Consider the following 19,115-nt stretch of genomic DNA (forward strand, 5'->3'; position numbering starts at 1 on the left):
GAATTTCCATTGTACTTTTGGCAATAGTCATTGAATCTGGACAAGATACGTTTAATGTTGATACTCTCCTAGCTGTAATCAGCGTCTTAATGACTCCTGAGGACAGACCAAGACCTTCTAGTGCTTCCCTCGCAATAACCAGACTGTTTGTTGTAGCCGTTTTGGGTCCAGATAAGGAAGAGGACTTTGCGAGAGGATGCCTGGTATCCATGGAAACTGGAGTACAGACTCCAGTGTCAGCCCCGTTAGGTCTAAGAATCAAGGTCTTCTCAGCCAATGAGGAGTTATCAGTATCACCTGTTGTCTGTTCTCATTTTATTTTTCAGTAGTGAAAAGGGTGGAAACTTGTAAGGTATGCCCTGCAGCCACCTGTGCGATAAGGCATCTGTCCCCATAGATCTGGAGTCTACCTCCCTTATGAGGAATTTTGGCCTATTTACATTTGTACAATTCATGGACAAGTCAGTCAAAGAGAGGTGAAACATCTGAATGATGAGATTGAGGAGACTGAAAACCTCCTGATTCTGACCCCACTAGGGCTTATTGTCCCTGGGCCTGCTGAGCCAGTCTGCCTTTTGGTTCAGGTCTCCTTTGATGTGGTTTGCTCTGAGGAAAAGGAATAACTGTTCCGCCCACCTCATTATTTTCATTGTAGTGCCGAACTTGTTGGTCCCCCTGGTTATTTAAATATACTATCATAGTCATATTGCCTGAATGAACCAGGACACGGTTGCCCTTTAGGATGGGCTGGAACCTTTGCAGAGCTAGCTTAACCGCTCTCAACTCTCCAAGGTTTATGTTGTGAGCCTTTTCCTTTTTAGCTCCAGAAGCCCTGAGCTATCTGGGTCTCCAAATGAGCTCCCCAGCCCTCCAGGCTGGTATCAGTTGCCAGGACTAAAGGATCTGGAAGGCAGATGGATATATCTTTGCAGACAATGTTGTGGGCTGGCCACCAATGTAAGGAGTTGAATACCTGTTTTGGAGCCCGTATTTGATCTTTCATGTGTTCTAGGAAGAGGTGCTAAACCTTTAGCCAACCTTGGTGCCAACCTTGAAGACTTCTGATGTGTGATTGTGCTGGTGGAGTGATCCCTATGCACAAACGCTAGGCGACTTAGCAGTTGGAGACATAATGCTATGGTAGGTCTCCTACAGCTCCAGGGCAAGAAAATAAATTTCTGGATGGAACCAGAGAATTTTTCTTGGTACTAATGATGAAGCTGTACTTCTGGAGGAGAATCAACATCCGAGACGTGGCCCTGTATGCTGCTGAATGCGATGGAGCTTTGATCAGGATGTCATCCAGGAAGGGGGACAATGAGTTCCCTGACACCTGAGTCTGGCTACTATCAACCCCAATATCTTTGTAAAAACCCTGGAGGCCAAAGACACAGTGAAAAGAAGTGTTCAGTATTGACAATGTTTCCTGCCATAGGTGAACCTCAGAAGTATGCAAAGGCAGAGTCTGATGGGGATATGGAGATATGTTTCTGTTAAATCTACTGAATCTTATGGACTTTATACGCTCATCAGGAAAAGAGGCTCAACAGCTTTCATATGTGTTACCTTCATCGAATCTTTGGAATCTCCTGGAGGGACAGAGTCACCAACACTGAGGTGCTCAAATGGGCCAGCATACAAAGCATGCAAACACTCCTCAAACAGAGACGCCTCCTCTGGCTTGGGCATATGTGCCAAATGAATGATGGGTGCGTCCCAAAGGACCTCCTCTATGGCAAATTGGCATCTGGAAAAAGAACTAAATGACGCCCAAAATGACGTTTCAAGGATGCATGCAAGCAAGACCTCAAAGAAATGGACATAGATGTGAACAAATGGGAAGAACACACTCAAGACCACAGCCTTTGGAAACAAGAGCTTAACAAAGGTCTCCGGAGTTAGAAGAGGAAGCAGTCCAGCTTAGCAGAGGAGAAAAGAGCTCATAGAAGGCAGAGCCCAAAGGTCAAAACATCACCTTTAAATGTGACCGATGCAGCAGAGATTGTCTCTCTTGAGTGGGCCTCTTCAGCTGCCATAAAATCAACTGAGTATACCTCTGAGGGGTGTACACCCATGGTCTCTCTACACTGCAAGATGCCTACTACTAGATCTACTGAAGTCAAGAAGTCCCCATAGGGCAGGGACAACATTGTAGAGCCCAGAGTCTGCACCCAAAACTAAATTTTCTTCATCCACTTGAGCCTTTTGAGGTCAGAAATGGCTCTGATATCTCCCATTCACTTCTGTACAATGAAGAGGATGGAGTAAAACCCAGAGAATCTTTCTTCTGAGGGAACACAGTCTATTAGATGAGGTATTTCATTCTGGATCAGATTGTTTATGGGGTGTTGAAGCTGGGTGACTGAATAAAGAATGGATGTAGTTGAGCCCACAGCTGAGGGAGTATCCCTGGCTCATTATTTCCCTGACCTACTTGTCTGTGGTCAATGAAAACCATTCCTCTAGGAAATGAGAAATCCTGCCCCCTAGCTTCAGCTCTGGGCCGAGGCCTATGCAATCTTTGTCAGATTTTGGGGGGAGCCCTGGACCTTGATTCCACTTTGTTCCCTTGGGGAATCTGTTGTCCCTTCACTGGTAGCTCTGTGCTGACAAGGAGTGAAAGGAGATCCTCTCTGAAGGCTGGTCTAGATTCTCTCCTGAAACCACCTGGTTGCAAAGGGAGAGACTATGGATTTTGCCATAGCCACCATCTTATCCAGCTTTTCTCCAAACAGGAGGGAGCCTGTAAACTTGGCTGAGCATTTTGACTGAGTTCCCACCTTCTAGGGTCGGTGCCGGAGGTGGCAACTGGCTACCGAGCTGGAAGCCATGGCTCAGCCTGAGAACCATGCTGCATCCAAGGAGGCGTCAGCTACAAATGCTGTTGCTAGGGAGACTTTCTTTAAAGTGGAGCCATGTTCTGGGAGATCTCAGTCCTTAAGGCCTTTGAGATTTTCCAGCCAGGAATGAGATACTCTTTCAAAGCAGGTAGCTGCCAGGGGTGTTCAGAAGTGGCAGAGGCGGCTTCAAAGCCCTTTTAGAGAGTGGCCTCACGGGGTCATCTTTCCATTCATGGGGTCCCTAAAGTAGAACTCCCGTTCTGAGGAAACAACCATACCGCTGGCAAGGGACGCTGGCATCAACTTACAGTGTCTCAGCACCATTAGTCGTTTGGTTCTTGAATGTTATAGTGCCTGAGGTCACTCTTATTAATATGCTTGCCTTACCAGGCTTGTTCCATTCATCCCTAATCACTTCCTCAGAGGACTGAAAGGGTCTTGCAGCCTTGGGGAGGATTTTACTCCGAGGCTAAATCACAGGAGCCTGCTCAGGTTTCAGAGCCGGATAGCTCACCCTCCTCATTGGAGGAGAAGGAAGAAAAGGAGGAGAATTCATATATCCTGGATTGTTTGTGCTTTTTCTTCCCCTTTTTAGATTTTTTTTTTTTTTAACCTTTTTTGCACATTTTGGGAATATAAACGCTCAGCTGCAGCTTTGGTGAGGCCTTTTGCTGCTTGCCTCCCTTAAGGTCTGGAGCCCTCTTGAAAGGTTTGCCTCAGTATCCTTCCCCAGTGGGTCCCATTCCCCCTGCTTGGGGGGGGACTTGTAAGATCCTCCTGGTCGACTTGGGAAGGAGAGGACTAATGGAAAGCCCTGCTACTTTCCCCAGGGTGCTTGGGATGCACTTTAAAACTTGGGGGAGGAGGTGGGAGGGGAAACCTATGGCCTCACAAGCCTCCATTCTTTGTTCTGGGACTTACCCTCTAAGTCAATTGGTCAGGGTCCTCCTCACTTTTGGAACCTCTCCCTGCTCTGCCCTAGGGTTCCTGGTCCATTTTTCTCAGTCGGGGTTTTGACTGCCTCAGTGGGTAGGGGACTATACCTGCCTGTCTGACTTGCAGCTGCAGGACCTAACTGAGTTAGGACTGGAAGGCTGGATGCACTACTTACCATCTGCTGAACCTAGGAAGGCTGCCTCACATATAGAACAGTGCTTGGATTTGACCCAGTGCTTTCTTGGCTGCTCTGCTATTCCTGTAAGGGTCTGAGAAGACAGCAGGGAGATGCTGAAATGGAGTCTCAGGGAGGGCTAAGCCCCTGATCCAGGGAGGAGATGTAATGCTGAGGAGGGAGAACATTGCTCCCCACTGCCCAAAAAAACTGGGCAGAAAAGTTAAAATAGAAGTAGTAAGAGCAGGCGCAAAAGAGACTGCCACTGTCTGCTGTTGTGGAAGCAGACAATCTAGCTGCAAGTGGGAGCAGAGGGAGTGGCCAGACTGCAGCGCCAAAACACCAATCCATTTCCGCAAGGTACAGAGAGATGAGAACAGCTCAGACAGCCAGAACTGTGGGAGACACTGGGTTGCAGAACGAGAAGTTTTTGAAAAGTTGATAACTGACTTCAACCATAGCAGCAGTCTCTATAGTTCATACACACATACCATATATACAAGAAATAAAAACAACCAAGTAAGAAACTTGCTCACTGAAGTGTTTTAAACAGCAATAGATCGCAAAAGCATAATCTTCCCTTTTCATTATTATTTATACTGAGCAATTCACAAGTACAGCATTTCACAGACGAACAACACACAAACATGGAAACTGAACTACATTTCAGTTTCATTTTTTTTTCCTGGGTAGTGCCAAATTTAGGGCTTGTCAAAGGTGCTACATTAACAACCCTAGAGATTGAATTTCTCTGGCTACTTATCACAGCCTGGACAGACTGAGCAGCTGCAGTTCAAGCCTCCCCTCACCATCCTACTAATGTGCCTTGAATCTGACTTGAAGGGACTACACACCTCTTGGGGTGTGTAAATAGTGGATGGAATACGGAAACTGAACTACATTTTGAGTCCTCAATCCTTGGGTTTAGCTGAGTTGTGTCACTCCAGCTGGGGATTTCCACACCACAGCTGAATCCCAGTAGGCCCATTAAGGCAGCTTTACAGCTTGCTTGCACCACCAGTGCAGCAAAAAGGGAGCTGGGGGCCATACAACGGAAGGATGTGGGAGGGCATATCTAGCCCTACATGTTCAGGGGTCATGAAGGATCTGGCCCTACATTGTTCTTTGGCAAACCTACTATCAACTAATAATTAACAAAAAATATAAATGAGATGTTTCTATTGCCATTTAGTCAAGACACTGCAAAGGCTGGGTAAATTAATCTTTAGTCAATGTGCTATATTTGCCGATTGTAATAAATTAAGGTTACTTACTTGTAACTGAGGTTTTTCAAGATGGACTCTGCATATTCACACCTTTGGGATATGCGCCAGCTCATGCTATTGAGCTGGGCAGCCTTCGATTAGTAGTGCCCATTAGAACATTCACCCACCCCAATCCCATCCTCCCCCTTAGTGTTCAAGCACGTTCCGACAGTGGGACTATAAGGGGGGGGTGTGCGCGCAGCAGCAGTGGAGCCTCAGTTCTGTCCACTGCTAATCACAGCATCATAGAACTGGAAGGTATCTCGAGAGGTCTTCTAGTCCAGTCCCCTGCAGTCAAGGCAGGACTGAGTATTATCTAGACCATCCCTGACAGGTGACTGTCTAACCTGCTCTTAAAAACCTCCAATGATGGAGATTACACAACCTCCCTAGGCAATTTATTTCAGCGTTTAACTACCCTGACAGTTAGGAAGTTTTTCCTAAAGTCCAACCTAAACCATTGTGCTGCAATTTAAGCCCACTGCTTCTTGTCCTATCCTCAGAGGTTAAGAATAATTTTTCTCCCTCCTCCTCACAACAATCTTTATCTACTTGAAAACTGTTATGTTCCCCCTCGGTCTTCTCTCCTCCAGACTAAACTAACCCAATTTTTTCAATCTTTCCTCAAAGGTCATATTTTCTCGAACTTTAATCATTTTTGTTGCTCTCCTTTGGACTTTCTCCAATTTATCCACATCTTTCCTGAAATGTGGTGCCCAGAACTGAACAAAATACTGAGTAACAATGTAGAGTTGTGAGTAGTTACAACTCTGCAGAAAAAAAAAAAAAAAAGGAAGGCAGAGAGTGTGAATATGCATAATTCATCTCAAATAACTTTGGTTACAAAAAACCTTCATTTCTTGAGTGTATTCTGCATGTCCCCACTCTTGGGACAGTTTAGTCAGCAGTATATATCGAAAGAGGGACAGTGGGTAAAGAGTCCTAATTAAACAAGGACTACAGAACCAATCTACCAAACTGGTCACCTGATGCTAACACACACTGCTTAGTAAACATATGTATTGAAATCCACATGGCTGCTTTTACACATTTCAATTAGTGGGGAATGCCTTATACATGCTACAGAAGCAGCAATTCCTCTAGCGGAGTGTGCTCTCAGCAGAGCAGGAGGAGCTTGTGAGGCATTTTTATAAAACTTTCCAATATATATTATCTGACCCACCTAAGATCCCACTTATGCACAGATGTTATTTCCTTCATAGTTACCCACATATGAAACAGTTTGCATAAAAATCTAAAATCCATGGTCCTAAGTATCTTTTAGCATCCAAATAGAGTAATTCTGACTTGCCATTACTTGAATGTGGTCTGGGGAAAAACACTGGTAGACTAATGGATTGATTGACATGGAAATGAAAAATTACTTTTGGTAAATTCTGTGCGGGGACAAAACTACTTTATGAAAAACTGTAAATGGAGGACCACTAAGGCACGATGTTCACTAACTTTCCTGGTTGATGTTATTGCTATAATAAACGCAGTCTTAATCGAAAGATGAAATAGAGAATAAAATGATAGAAGTTCAAAGGGTGAAGACAATCTGTGATAACATTAAGTTTGAATTTCATGATGGGGTATGCTTTCTCACGGGGGATAGAGATTTAATAACTCTTTCAGAAACCTCTTAATATTATGCAAGAGTATAGATCTATTGTTATACAAAATGCTGCAATTGTGGCTAAATATACCCCAAGTGATTTAATAGATAAACCTTTATTCTTTGAAAAGAGCAAATAAATCCAACATGGATTGAATAGGAGCTGACATAGGATCAATACCCTTATCTGATACCTACAGTGGAAATCTTTTTCATTTTAAATCATAACATTTTCTGTTTGTTGTCTTGTAGCATTAAGTAAAACATGTACATCTACATCTCTAATTCTGTCAGAATCTTATTGCTCACATTATCAGACCCAATGAAAGTAGACCTGGATGATGCACTTTCCATTGCTGCTGTGATAGAAGATCCAGTGACAAACATAAGCATCTGTTTCAGAGTAGCAGCCGTGTTAGTCTGTATTCGCAAAAAGAAAAGGAGGACTTGCGGCACCTTAGAGACTAACAAATTTATTTGAGCATAAGCTTTCGTGAGCTACAGCTCACTTCATCGGATGCATGCATGCTGTAGCTCACGAAAGCTTATGCTCAAATAAATTTGTTAGTCTCTAAGTACTCCTTTTCTATAAGCATCTGTAGTTCCCTTTGAAAGAAGGAACCACTACTGTCTCGGCCACGCAGGGGTGACAAGTATCATCTTGGCTGATCTTTACAACCATCAACACTGAAGAGAATGGTGGGAGAGCATATACATTAGATCTGTACCCCAAATGAGAAGGAATGCATCTGTTAGAGAGTAAGTGTTCACTCCTGCTCTTGAACAAAAACAATACATTTGATAAATCTTGTGGCACGTCTATATTCGGAGTGCCCAAAATAACAAAAATGTCCCAGATCACAGAGTCTTTCAATGACCATTTATACATCTGGGAAGAGTCTCTGCTTAGTTGATCAACAAACTGGTTGAGACTTCCTGTCACATGCAGAGGCACTGCATAAATCTCATGAAGTATAGACCAATCCCAAAGTTTCATTGCTTCCTTGCAAAGTTATCATGAGCAGGGTCACCCGTTTGTTTACATGATATATTGCTGTCATATTATCTGTGGCCACTTGAACGACAGATCCTTGCATTTGAGGGAAGAATGAGCTGAGTATCAAATGAATTGCTCTTAACTCCAGAACAATGAGATGAAGGTGACGCTACTCCTTATTCCAGAGACGACTTGTTACAAAATTGTTGAGGTGCATGCACCCAGCCTGTTTTTGAGATGTCTGTTTTAATTATCATGGAAAAAGAGAGGGCTGAGCATCACTCAGCTCCATACATTTTCTTGGTCCATCCACCACAAGAAAGTTTTCTGGATTTTCTCTGGAACGTTATTAGATTCACATTTGTATTTGCAGGTCTGAAGCTTCTTGCTAACCAGTGTTGAAGAGGTCTCCTCTTTAGTACTGCATAAGCTGTGACTGATGTCACTGATGCCATAAGAACCGGTGGGAAAAGGAAGAACTTTACTTTCTAAGATGGACTCTGAAGTAGAGAATGATTGGTAGATTTCATCTTCAGGAATTTCTCCTCCAGAAGGTCAGCTTTTGCCATTTTGGAGTCAAGACGTGCTTCTAAGAAAAGGATATTTTGTGAAAATGTCATTAGAGAATTCTTTTTGTTTATCAAAAATGCCAATCTTTGGAACAGAGAGCATATGAATTGAGCAATTCCTTCAGTTAGTCTTTAGAAGCAACTTTTCAGAGCCAATAATCTAAATATGGAAAAACAAAAGCCTCCTGTCTTCTCAGAAAAGCTGCCATTACGGATAGTCAGGTTGTAAAGACTTAGGGTACACTGTAAAAAGACCAAAAGGGAGGACCCTGCATTGGAAAAGGTTCTGCATTATGGAAAAACAAAGACCCTTTCTGTGTGATGGTCTTATCAACATACGAAAGTCAGCTTCTTTGAGATTGAGAATAGCAAAGCAATCTAGATAGGAGAGGGAGGGGATAATGGATTCTAGAGTTGTACATCTAAAGGTTTCGCTTCAGAATGTTCTGTTTAGCCTCCTCGGATCCAGGATTGGCTGAAGACCTCTTTCTTTGGAATTACGGAACAGTGTTAGCAGAAAGTGAAGGTTACTTACTGGAACTGGAGTTCTTTGAGGTGTATGATCCCTATTTGTATTCCACACATGGGGTATGCATGCAGGCCATGCACGCAAGTCCAGAACTACTTCAAAGCAACTTCCATTGGCCCACACATGCACAGTAGCTCTCCTAGTCTTCCCAACCAAGAATATAACAGGCAGTGTGGGTCAATACCCCTCCAGTTCTTCTTCTTACCACAAATCCAACAGGATCTGAAGCAGAGCATATGGAGGTGAAGGAGTGGAATACAAATAGGGACCACACATCAAGAACCTCCAGTTACAGTAAGGAGCTTCCATTTCTTGAGTGATGGTCCCTATGTGTATTTCACGTATGGGTGATTGGCAAGAAGTGTTCAGACTGGAGGCTGGTGAGGAAGCTGGCAGCAAATACTGATGATTCCACTGCTTCAGCAGCCATGGCATGAACTAGAGTATAGTCATCGCAACCGTGTCGATCAAACTCGAGGTGGCCGCTCTACAGATGTCCTGCCGCAGAACGTCTGAGAGGGATGCCATGGACGCAGCTTGCGCTCACGTGGAATGAGGTGTGACACCCCCAAGGGGAGGAATATTTGCTATCTTGTAGCACTCTTAAGATTCACCTTGAGACCCATTTAGAAATCCCCAGAAGGATATGGCTTGCCCCCACAATCTCTTTGCTATGGTGATAAAGAGTCTCAACGATTTCTTAATAGGCTTATTCTTTGCAGGTAGAACGCCAGGACACACTGGATATCAAGAGAGCAAAGTCTCTTGCCTTCAGAGGAAGCATGGGGTTTTGGGGAAAATACAGGTAAGTAACATTTAATTGATGTGGAGCTCAGAAACAGTCTAGCGGAGAAACTTGGGATGTAGTCAGAAAGAAACCTTTTCTTTGTGAAACACTTTATAAGGAAGGTCCACCACATGGCTCTGAGCTTGCTAACCCTCCTAGCTGAGATGATAGCTACTAAGAATGCCATCTTCATGGACAGGTGGGCCATGGTACAAGTCTCCATGGGTCTGAAAGAGGACTAGTGATCTTGGACAGGACAAGGTTAAGGTCCCACTCAGGGGTAGGTTTAAACATTTGTGAGAAGGTCCTGATCAGGTCTTTCACGAATTGTACCGTAGTTGGGTGAGTAAAGCTCGAGCATCCTTCCACGGGAGTGAGAAAGGCACTAAATCGCTGCTAGCGGTACTCTTAGTGAAGTGAGAAAGAGACCTGAAGTTTTCAGGGACAGGAGATAGTCTAAAACAATCAGGATGCTTACAGTATCTGGAGAACATTGATGTAACTGTGCCCAGGCTGAAAAGCATCTCTACTTGGCCCGATTGCAGGTTCTAGTAGACTCTTTTCTATTCTGGTTAAGGACAACCTGAATAGGAGCCAAACACGAGCATTCTATTTCTGATGCCCACTCAAAAACTAGGCCATGAGGTGGAGAGAGCCCACTTTGGGATGCTTGGTCTTCCTCCCATCTTGGGTTAGTAGATAGGGGAACAGGCTGATTCCAATTGGTGGGATGGCACACACTGTTAGAAGTTCTATGAGCAGAATGTTTGGGCCAGTGGGGTGTTGGGGAATGATGTCAGTTTTGTTGCAGCATATCTTCCCTACGACCCGTGGAAGCAGCGGAATGAGAGGAAAGGCATATCTGAGGCTCTTCGTCCATGACATCTGCAGAGCATCACCTTGGGAGTCGCAACCCATAGCTCCCCTGGAGCAACATAGGAGCATCTGCCTTTTAGTTTGGGATACAAAGAGGTTCCATAGCAGAGTACCCTACTGTGTAAATATCTCGTTTAGGACTGTGTTGTGAATCTCCCATTCATGGTCTATCAAGAAGCTTCAGCTTAATTTGTCGGCCAGGGAGTTGTGAATACCGGGAAGACACACTGACTATACAGTTTCAGAGCAGCAGCTGTGTTAGTCTGTATTCGCAAAAAGAAATGGAGTACTAGTGGCACAGGTGCCACTAGTAAACCTTTTCTTTTTGACTATACAGTGATGCAGTTCCTGACCCACCAGTTCCAAAGTCTGAGGGCTTCCTGGCAGAGGGGACAAGATCTTGCTCATCCCTGTCTGTTTATATAGACTACCTTAATGATTTTGTCCAACATTACCTGTATATGGAGTGAACATAAAAGTGGAAGGAAGGCCTTGCATGCGAAGTGGACCACTCTCAGTTCTGCTGGTCTCTCGTGGGTTCCAGGTACCCTGAGCAGTGTGATTGTCCAAGTGAGAACCTCACCCTCAAAGGGAGAACTGTCACAATGGTGGCCGTAGGTGTGGGAGTTCAGAAGGGAACTCCCACCATGACCTTTTCCGGTTGAACCACCACATTAAGGAGGTGATAATGGGTGGGAATGACTATCCTGGAGTTGATGTGGTCATTATTTGGTTGATAGATCCAGTGGAGCTAAGCTTGCAAGCATTACAAAGTGGAGTCTGGCAAAAGGAGTCATGCAGCCATACGGCCTAACAGAGAGCAGCACTTATGCACTGTGATTTGTGGTCTGTGGGTGATGTGTGAAATCAGGTTGTTCATAGTATGAAGCCATTTTGAGGAGAGGAATGCTCTTGCAGAAATAGAGTCAACCTTCCCCCTATAAAGTTTATTGACCTTGTGGGTAACAAAACAGACTTTTCTTTGTTTATGCAAAGGCCTAGGGCTGCTAAAAGTTGTATGAGAAACCCTGTCGCCAACCTGACCTCCTGACAAGATCGGTCTTTCAGGAGCCAGTCATCCAGATATGGGAATACCCTGGCATTTCATCTGAATGGCTACCCCAGAGAAAACCTTTGTAAATACTCTGGGCTCCATAGCCAGCCCAAAGGGGAGGATTTGAATCTGGAAGTGTTCCTGGCTTACCATAAAACGCAGGAACTTCCTGTGTGATGGGTGAATGTCCACATGGAAATGTGTCCTTCATATCAAAAGCTGCGAATCACATCTTTTCATGAAAGGAGGGGATTTTAGATGCCACCATAATCACCTGAAACTCCAGCTTTGGAATAAAAATGTTGAGTTGCCAAAGGTCCAGGATGGGTGTCCACGCTCCCTACTTTTTTTTTTTTTTTTTTGGGAGGGGGGGCGGGAGAATTAGGAAACAACAGGGAGAACCACCCTCTCCCATAGTAATGAGACAAAACGCATTCTATTGCCCCTCGGTGTAAAAGAGAGATTATCCTTCCACTGAACAATTATCTGGTGTAGGCCTTGCTGGAGCACTAGGAATAACTAAAAGCATGAACCAAAGGCTGTGAACCAGAGTAGGCCTGGCCTTGGCAAAACACCACCACACAGGTACTAGCTAACACCAAGTAAGCACATTCCTGACTGGAGAGGATGGTTTTGTTTGAACTAGCTGGGTATAAAGATAAGGGTGATAACTAACAGTGTCTGGAGCGTAATAGTTGTTTGTATCAACATAACAAAAGGAGAAGTCATAGGAGCAGCTTTGTCCTAGCCTAAGGGACAAGATCCTAGTGTCCTGACTGAGCTGGTACCATTGTCATGGGCATACATGTTGGTGTACCTGTAGATCTTATGGGACGCTAATACCGTGCTTTGTCAACAATAATCCTGGCTGAGCACCTTTGCCATTGAACCAAGCCTATGGCCTTTCTGATGAATTACATCGAAGTCTGCTGAATTAACATGGTGTGAGCTGCACTAGTAGACAGTGCATCAGAGCTCCAAGAACAGCAACACCAGCAGCACTAACAATGCTGCAGCACAAATAACACACCACAGCATCAAGTGGGGGGGACCAGCAAGGGGGTTTGTGAGGAGGGAAGGACAGAAACTCTATGGAGTATCCCTGGTGGATAATGTCCAGAACCCACAGTGATCTTGTTCCAGTTGTGGGCAAAGGGTGTAAGATGGCCCCCATAGGTGATAGGGGCAGGGTGCTTGGCATCAGTGAGGTACGCAGGTCTCTACCAATATGTCTAAAGTGGCTCTTATCTGGTGGCTGAGAGTGAGTAGAGGCTGTGGCAGTAGAGGGGGCCAAGAAGCGAGGCTTCTGAATCTTTTAGCATAGGCGCAGAGACTCAGCTGTGCACTGGTAATGAGGTGCATAAGGAGGGAGTGACCTCAGGCTATAGGATTGCCTTGGGTGTTTCTTCCTGGGGGCTGGAGTATAAATCCCCAGGGAATGCAGAGTCAATCTAAAATCTTTTAGTGAGTGCAGGGACTCATCCATTTTCTCTTTGAAGAGATTCAGCTAATCAAAAGGGAGGCCCTGGGTGGTTTTTTGGACCTCCCTCTGAAACCTTAAGAATTGCAGCCAGGAATCCTTCCTCATGACTAGACTAGCAGCCAAACTTCTGGAAGCTGTGTCCACTGCATCGACTGAAGCCTGGAGGGCTACTTGTGCCACTAGCTTCCCCTCATCTAAAATGGACAGAAATTGAGCCCTGCCTTCTGTTAGAAGCTTGTCTCTGGAGTTTGCAAGCCTGGAATAAGAATTAAAACTGTATTTCGCTAACGCCACTTGGAAGTTAGTGACATGAAATTGCAGGCCTCTGGAGAAGACCTTCCCCCACAAGAGGTCCAGTCTTTAGAGCCTTTATCTGCCATTTTAGAGTGTGACTGAGCCCTTTCAAAGAGCTACCTGAACCACCAGCAAGCTGGGGGGCAGAATGAGAGAATAAGAATTCAGCCCCTTTCGCAGGAACAAAATACTGTTTCTCAGTCCTTTTCAGTGTAGAGGCCCAGGATGCTGGAGCATGGCATACTACTCTAGCCAGTTATAGTATGGCTTCATTGAAAGGCATGGCCAACTTACTTGGTCCCTGCAGCTGCAAGATGTCCAGGAGCTGGTGTTAAGGGTCCTGGACCTCCTCTAATGGGATCTGTACGTCACTGGCAACTCTTTCTAACAGCTCTTGGTACCAGCAGTGGTTATCCAGTGGAGAAGGCAAAAGAGTGACTGCCTCATCCAAGGAAGACGAAGACACAACCGTCGGAACTGTTGGTACTTGTGCATCCGGTTCCTCCATCTCCTTCTTGTACACTGACAGAACTAGCTGGCAAGAGGAAGAGGAGTGGTATAATTCTTGAGAGTGACCCGGATGCCTGCCATAATGATCCCATGGACCCCAATAAGGCAAGAAAGAGGGATTGATCAGTTGTGGGGGACCCCAAGCAAATTGGTACCAATGACGCGGGGCGGAGGGGAGGGGGACAGGAAGACCAGGGGGTCATACCCAACAGAATGGCAAGAGTAACCCCTCCTTGACTGTCTATCAGGGCTCAACTGGCTCTGTGGATATACTGCTGTGGACATCTCCTTTCATTTATCAGAGTCCAAGAACTGCTCCATCAATAGCAGGGGTGCTGTTGTACCAAGCCACTCCTGCCAGATGGTTGGAGGTGAGACAGCTCCTGGGACAACGATAGACTCCTCCTCTGGAGTAAGGACAACCCTCAGGAGGTCTGGGCCAAAAAGAAGTGGACTCTGTGGGTCAGGGAGGAATTTATACAAGTCTCGGTACACCCAGGTATCCAGGCGGTTCCTGCAGTTAAGTCTGAAACGTGGTGCATCTGTAGTGACTAGATTGTCTTGAGATAGACAAGGCAGTACTGACAATGGGTCTAGACCAGCAATTGTAGACTGAACTGGAGAATATCTGCCTATCCTTTCGCTCAGTACCGAGGTGACCAAAGGAACTGGCAGTTTCTTTTTTTCTCTTCACTCATGCAGAGCCCTGAAAGAAGAGTCTCTGGGCTTTGATGTTGAGGGCTCCACTCCAAGGCATGTGCTTGGAAGGGCCCTGCTGGTCAGTTGAGGCTGATGTAGCATCAGTGGAACAGCCTACCAAGGAGAGCAGTGCAGGAAAAAAAACCTAACTGTTTTCAAGACTGAGCTTGATAAATTTATGGAGGGGATGGTATGATGAGACTGCCTACAACAACAGCATGTAGCTGATCCACAACTGCTAGTAGTAAATATCCCCAATGGCTGGTGATGGCACATTAAATTGGGAAGGCTCTGAGTTACTAGAGAGAATTCTTTCCCAAGCGTCTGTCTGTTGGGTCTTGCCAAAATGCTAAGGGTCCAAATGACCGCTATATTTGGGGTCAGGAAGGAATTTCCCCCGGGTCAGATTGGGAGAGACTCTGGTGGGTTTTCACCTTCCTCTGCAGCATGGGGTATGGGTCACTTGCACATTTAAACTAGAGTAAATGGTGGAGTGTCTGTAACTTGAAGTCTTTAAATCATAATTTGAGGATTTCAGTAACTCAGCCAAAGGTTATGGTTCTATTACAGGAGTGGGTGGGTGAAGTTCTGTGGCTTGCAATATGCAGGAGATCAGACTAGATGATCATGATGGTCCCTTCTGGCCTTGAAATGTATGAGTCTTTGAGAATGAGAAGTGATCAGACAGCAGAGTAGAGTGCAGGACGTCGTTGTTGAGAGCAGGCACAGTAAAATGCGATGGGCCGGTCATATAGCGAGGCTTACTGACAATCGATGGACTGCAGCTGTTGCTGAGTGGTACCCACGGGAACTGAAACAACCACTCAGCCGACCTCCAAAGAAATGGGAAGATTTAATCATGAAAAGACATGGCCGCACACGGAAAAGGAAGGCCAGGATATGAGAAGAATGGAAGACTTGTTGTGATCGGTGCAATCGAAACGAGGGCGGAAGGACCAATTAATCATAGAATATCACGGTTGGAAGGGACCTCAGGAGGTCATCTAGACCAACCCCCTGCTCAAAACAGGACCAATCCCCAACTAAATCAAGGTGATTTCAAAATACCTGTCACCAAGTATGTCTGTAATAGTACAGACAACAAAAAAAAAAGATTCCTCCAGGAGCAGAGCGTTAAAGAAACCGTGACAACCCAGTTCCTGTTTCTCTGTTATGCTTTTGTAACACACCTCAGTCTGGGTGTCTCACATGCTGTCATAAATATAAAGGGAAGGGTAAACTGCTTTGAAATCCCTTCTGGCCAGGGGAAAGCTCCTCTCACCTGTAAAGGGTTAAGAAGCTAAAGGTAACCTCGCTGGCACCTGACCAAAATGACCAATGAGGAGACAAGATACTTTCAAAAGCTGGGAGGAGGGAGAGAAACAAAGGGTCTCTGTCTGTCTTTATGCTGCTTTGCCAGGGATAGACCAGGAATGGAGTCTTAGAACTTTTAGTAAGTAATCTAGCTAGGTACGTGTTAGATTATGATTTCTTTAAATGGCTGAGAAAAGAATTGTGCTGAATAGAATAACTATTTCGTCTGTGTATCTTTTTTGTAACTTAAGGTTTTGCCTACAGGGATTCTCTATGTTTTGAATCTAATTACCCTGTACGGTATCTACTATCCTGATTTTACAGAGGGGATTTCTTTACTTCTATTTACTCCTATTTCTATTAAAAGTCTTCTTGTAAGAAAACTGAATGCTTTTTCATTGTTCTCAGATCCAAGGGTTTGGGTCTGTGGTCACCTATGCAAATTGGTGAGGCTTTTTATTCAACATTTCCCAGGAAAGGGGGGGGTGCAAGTGTTGGGAGGATTGTTCATTGTTCTTAAGATCCAAGGGTCTGGGTCTGTAGTCACCTAGGCAAATTGGTGAGGCTTTTTTACCAAACCTTGTCCAGGAAGTGGGGTGCAAAGTTTTGGGAAGTATTTTGGGGGGAAAGACGTTTCCAAACAGCTCTTCCCCAGTAACCAGTATTTGTTGGGTGGTGGTAGCGGCCAATCCAAGGACAAAGGGTGGAATATTTTGTACCTTGGGGAAGTTTTGACCTAAGCTGGTAAAGATAAGCTTAGGAGGTTTTTCATGCAGGTCCCCACATCTGTATCCTAGCGTTCAGAGTGGGGAAGGAACCTTGACACATGCTGGGCAAATCTTGGAGGGAACTCTGCTCCTCCAGTCTTTAGTCAATTCTTTGGTTTTTTCCCCCTTCGCCCCCCGCCTCCCAGGGTTACCATATTTTAAGGTTCCCAAATAGAGGACACTGTTGAGGGGAAAGAAGAGAGGGAACTGCAAAGTGAGTCGAATTTGTGGGGATATTTGGGGGTGTGTGTGTGTGTACACGTACGTACTAGGAAGGGGCATTTGGAGGGTTCTGGAGGGATGTGTGTGTACTGGAAAGGGGTATTTGAAGGGTGCTGGAAGGAGTTACGTGGAACCTCCCTGACCCAAACATCCGCACACCAGCTTCCTGCCCCCCCCACCCGGGAGCCTAGCCAAGGGACCACACACCCACACCCCTCCCCTCAGAGCCCAGCCACAGGCTCCAACCCGTCCAGCTTCATTACTGTCGTACAGAGACGACCCATACCTGCTGATAGTGATGGGGCACAATTTAAAGGTTTAGCCGCCCCCAGAACAACTCGAGTCATGTGTCTTTCCCTAGTTACTCTCAGTCTCACCTCCCAGAAAGCAGCAGGCCCTCCACGGAGCTCCCCATGGGGTGCAGCTAGCTGGCTCTGGCAGCTGCCACACAGGGAAGGGGCCTGGCTGCACCACGTGACCGAGGAAGGCTGGCAAACCTGGGAACCGCAACCTGCCCACATCTCCAGTGCAGGCGCACTGCGAGATGGGGAGTTGGGCTCTCCCATGTTCAGTGACTCCCAGTGGTGGCCAGCAGCTCTGCAGTGCCAATTATAGGGCGGGGGGGGGGGATGTGCAGAATTCCCCGAGGAGTAGGATCTGAGCCTGGAGCCGGCCTCTTATTTTCATGTTCCTTAGAAATGTCAGAACTGGAGATTTTAACTCATAAGACTTCTAGCAGAAGGAGGGCCTGGAGCCTGTTCTGCCTCTTCCTTCTAGTTCATGGTGTGAAAGACCAACAGATAGTACAAGGAATAGGAGAATGCCCTTTTCCTAAGCATTTTAGGCACGGAGCATGGGCATCTGATGCCAGAAAAACTGTGTGATAAGATGCACATCTTTTAAATCCATATTTCTTGATCTTTGGATCCACCATAGCTAAGTAACAGTAATACTAATACTAACATTAACTATTTACAAATGTCTAACTATTTAAAAAGTAAGGCACGTATCTTACTAAGGATCTTGAATTCAAAGAATGCTCACATCTGGTCCTGTGGCTGGAAGGAACTGAGGGAGCAACCACTGCCATGCCACCTTGTACAGCCCCATTCTCAGAATGTGCTAGAACGCTGAGGGAAGGGGCAAGGAGGAGTGCTCTAACAGGCAATACCAGTAGAAGGCTGCACTGGTCAAAGGCACTAGTCAGCACATATCCAATATGCAAAGGACACTCGAAGAAGAGCAAACAGATTTAAAAATTACAAACGTAATCTTAGTAAAATAGTTTGTTTCACCAGAACAGGCTCCTGATTGTTAGAGAGATACCTAGTAAAATCATGGCCAGTGTTTTGCAAACCCATCCCCGCACTTTTTTTTTTTTTTTTTTAAGTGCCAATAAGATTAAATGACCAAATGTCCTAACCTTTGAAAAATTCAAGCCAAAATGTTCATACCTATGAGCTTCCATTATATTTAAACAGGCAAACAAGCATTATTTGTTGCTTAATAGTGCATTATACATTACCTTTCTTTTTAGTGGCTTGTTTAATCTTTAAGCAAACAACGCACTCTTTCCTTTCTGAAAGTCCCAAGATATGAAGAAGTTCTTGCACCTCCTTGGGATTGTTGGGGCATATGACACAGAAGGCATCTCCAGGTTGGTAGCAAAATGTTGTTTTCTAAGATAAAGATTTATTTTTTTTAAAATAAAGCTGTGTAGTAAACCATGGCCCATATTCTCCACACTCATAAAACAAAATCCTGCTGTTAAAGACTACACCATCGTTTTATATTTTTATTATATTTGGCCCTGGTACATCAGAAATCTAAGCATGTAACCTTTTCTTTTTAAATTTAAGCTTTCTACTTAGGAAACCTATTCTCTTACTGGTCGAAGAGTTTTTCAGATATATAAAATAAGCCCAGTTAAACAGTTTATGCAGAAAAAATGTGTTTACAAGGAGATTTGTATATACAAGAGGCCCCAATTCATCATTAGTTGTGTATATTGTTTTTCTATGTCTGGAGAACTAAATAATATGGCTACCGCTAACACGGCGACCACTCTGAAAACTAAGTAAATACTGAATCTTCGTGGTGAACAATTTACATAAATTTGTTACCCTAACAGAAAATTAGCAGGTTAAAATACTTTGGTGAATGGTGATTATAATTATATA

At 44.9% G+C, this 19,115-nt stretch overlaps 1 protein-coding gene across 14 annotated transcripts in view; it reads right to left on the bottom strand.

The window, feature by feature from the left end:
• MTRR (5-methyltetrahydrofolate-homocysteine methyltransferase reductase) overlaps nucleotides 1–19,115 on the bottom strand; it is a 116,740-nt gene that overhangs the window by 67,169 nt on the left and 30,456 nt on the right. For all 14 annotated transcript variants that reach the window (XR_006288775.1, XR_006288774.1, XR_005224445.2 and 11 more), the window contains one exon: nucleotides 18,461–18,614. Coding sequence is in view for 9 of the 14 variants with exons in the window: in XM_043540275.1 (XP_043396210.1) it covers nucleotides 18,461–18,614 (154 nt within the window). In the remaining 5 variants the exon portion in view is untranslated. The remainder of the gene's footprint in view (nucleotides 1–18,460; nucleotides 18,615–19,115) is intronic.

Source organism: Chelonia mydas, chromosome 2 (assembly GCF_015237465.2).
Source record: "Chelonia mydas isolate rCheMyd1 chromosome 2, rCheMyd1.pri.v2, whole genome shotgun sequence".
NCBI lineage: Eukaryota > Metazoa > Chordata > Testudines > Cheloniidae > Chelonia > Chelonia mydas.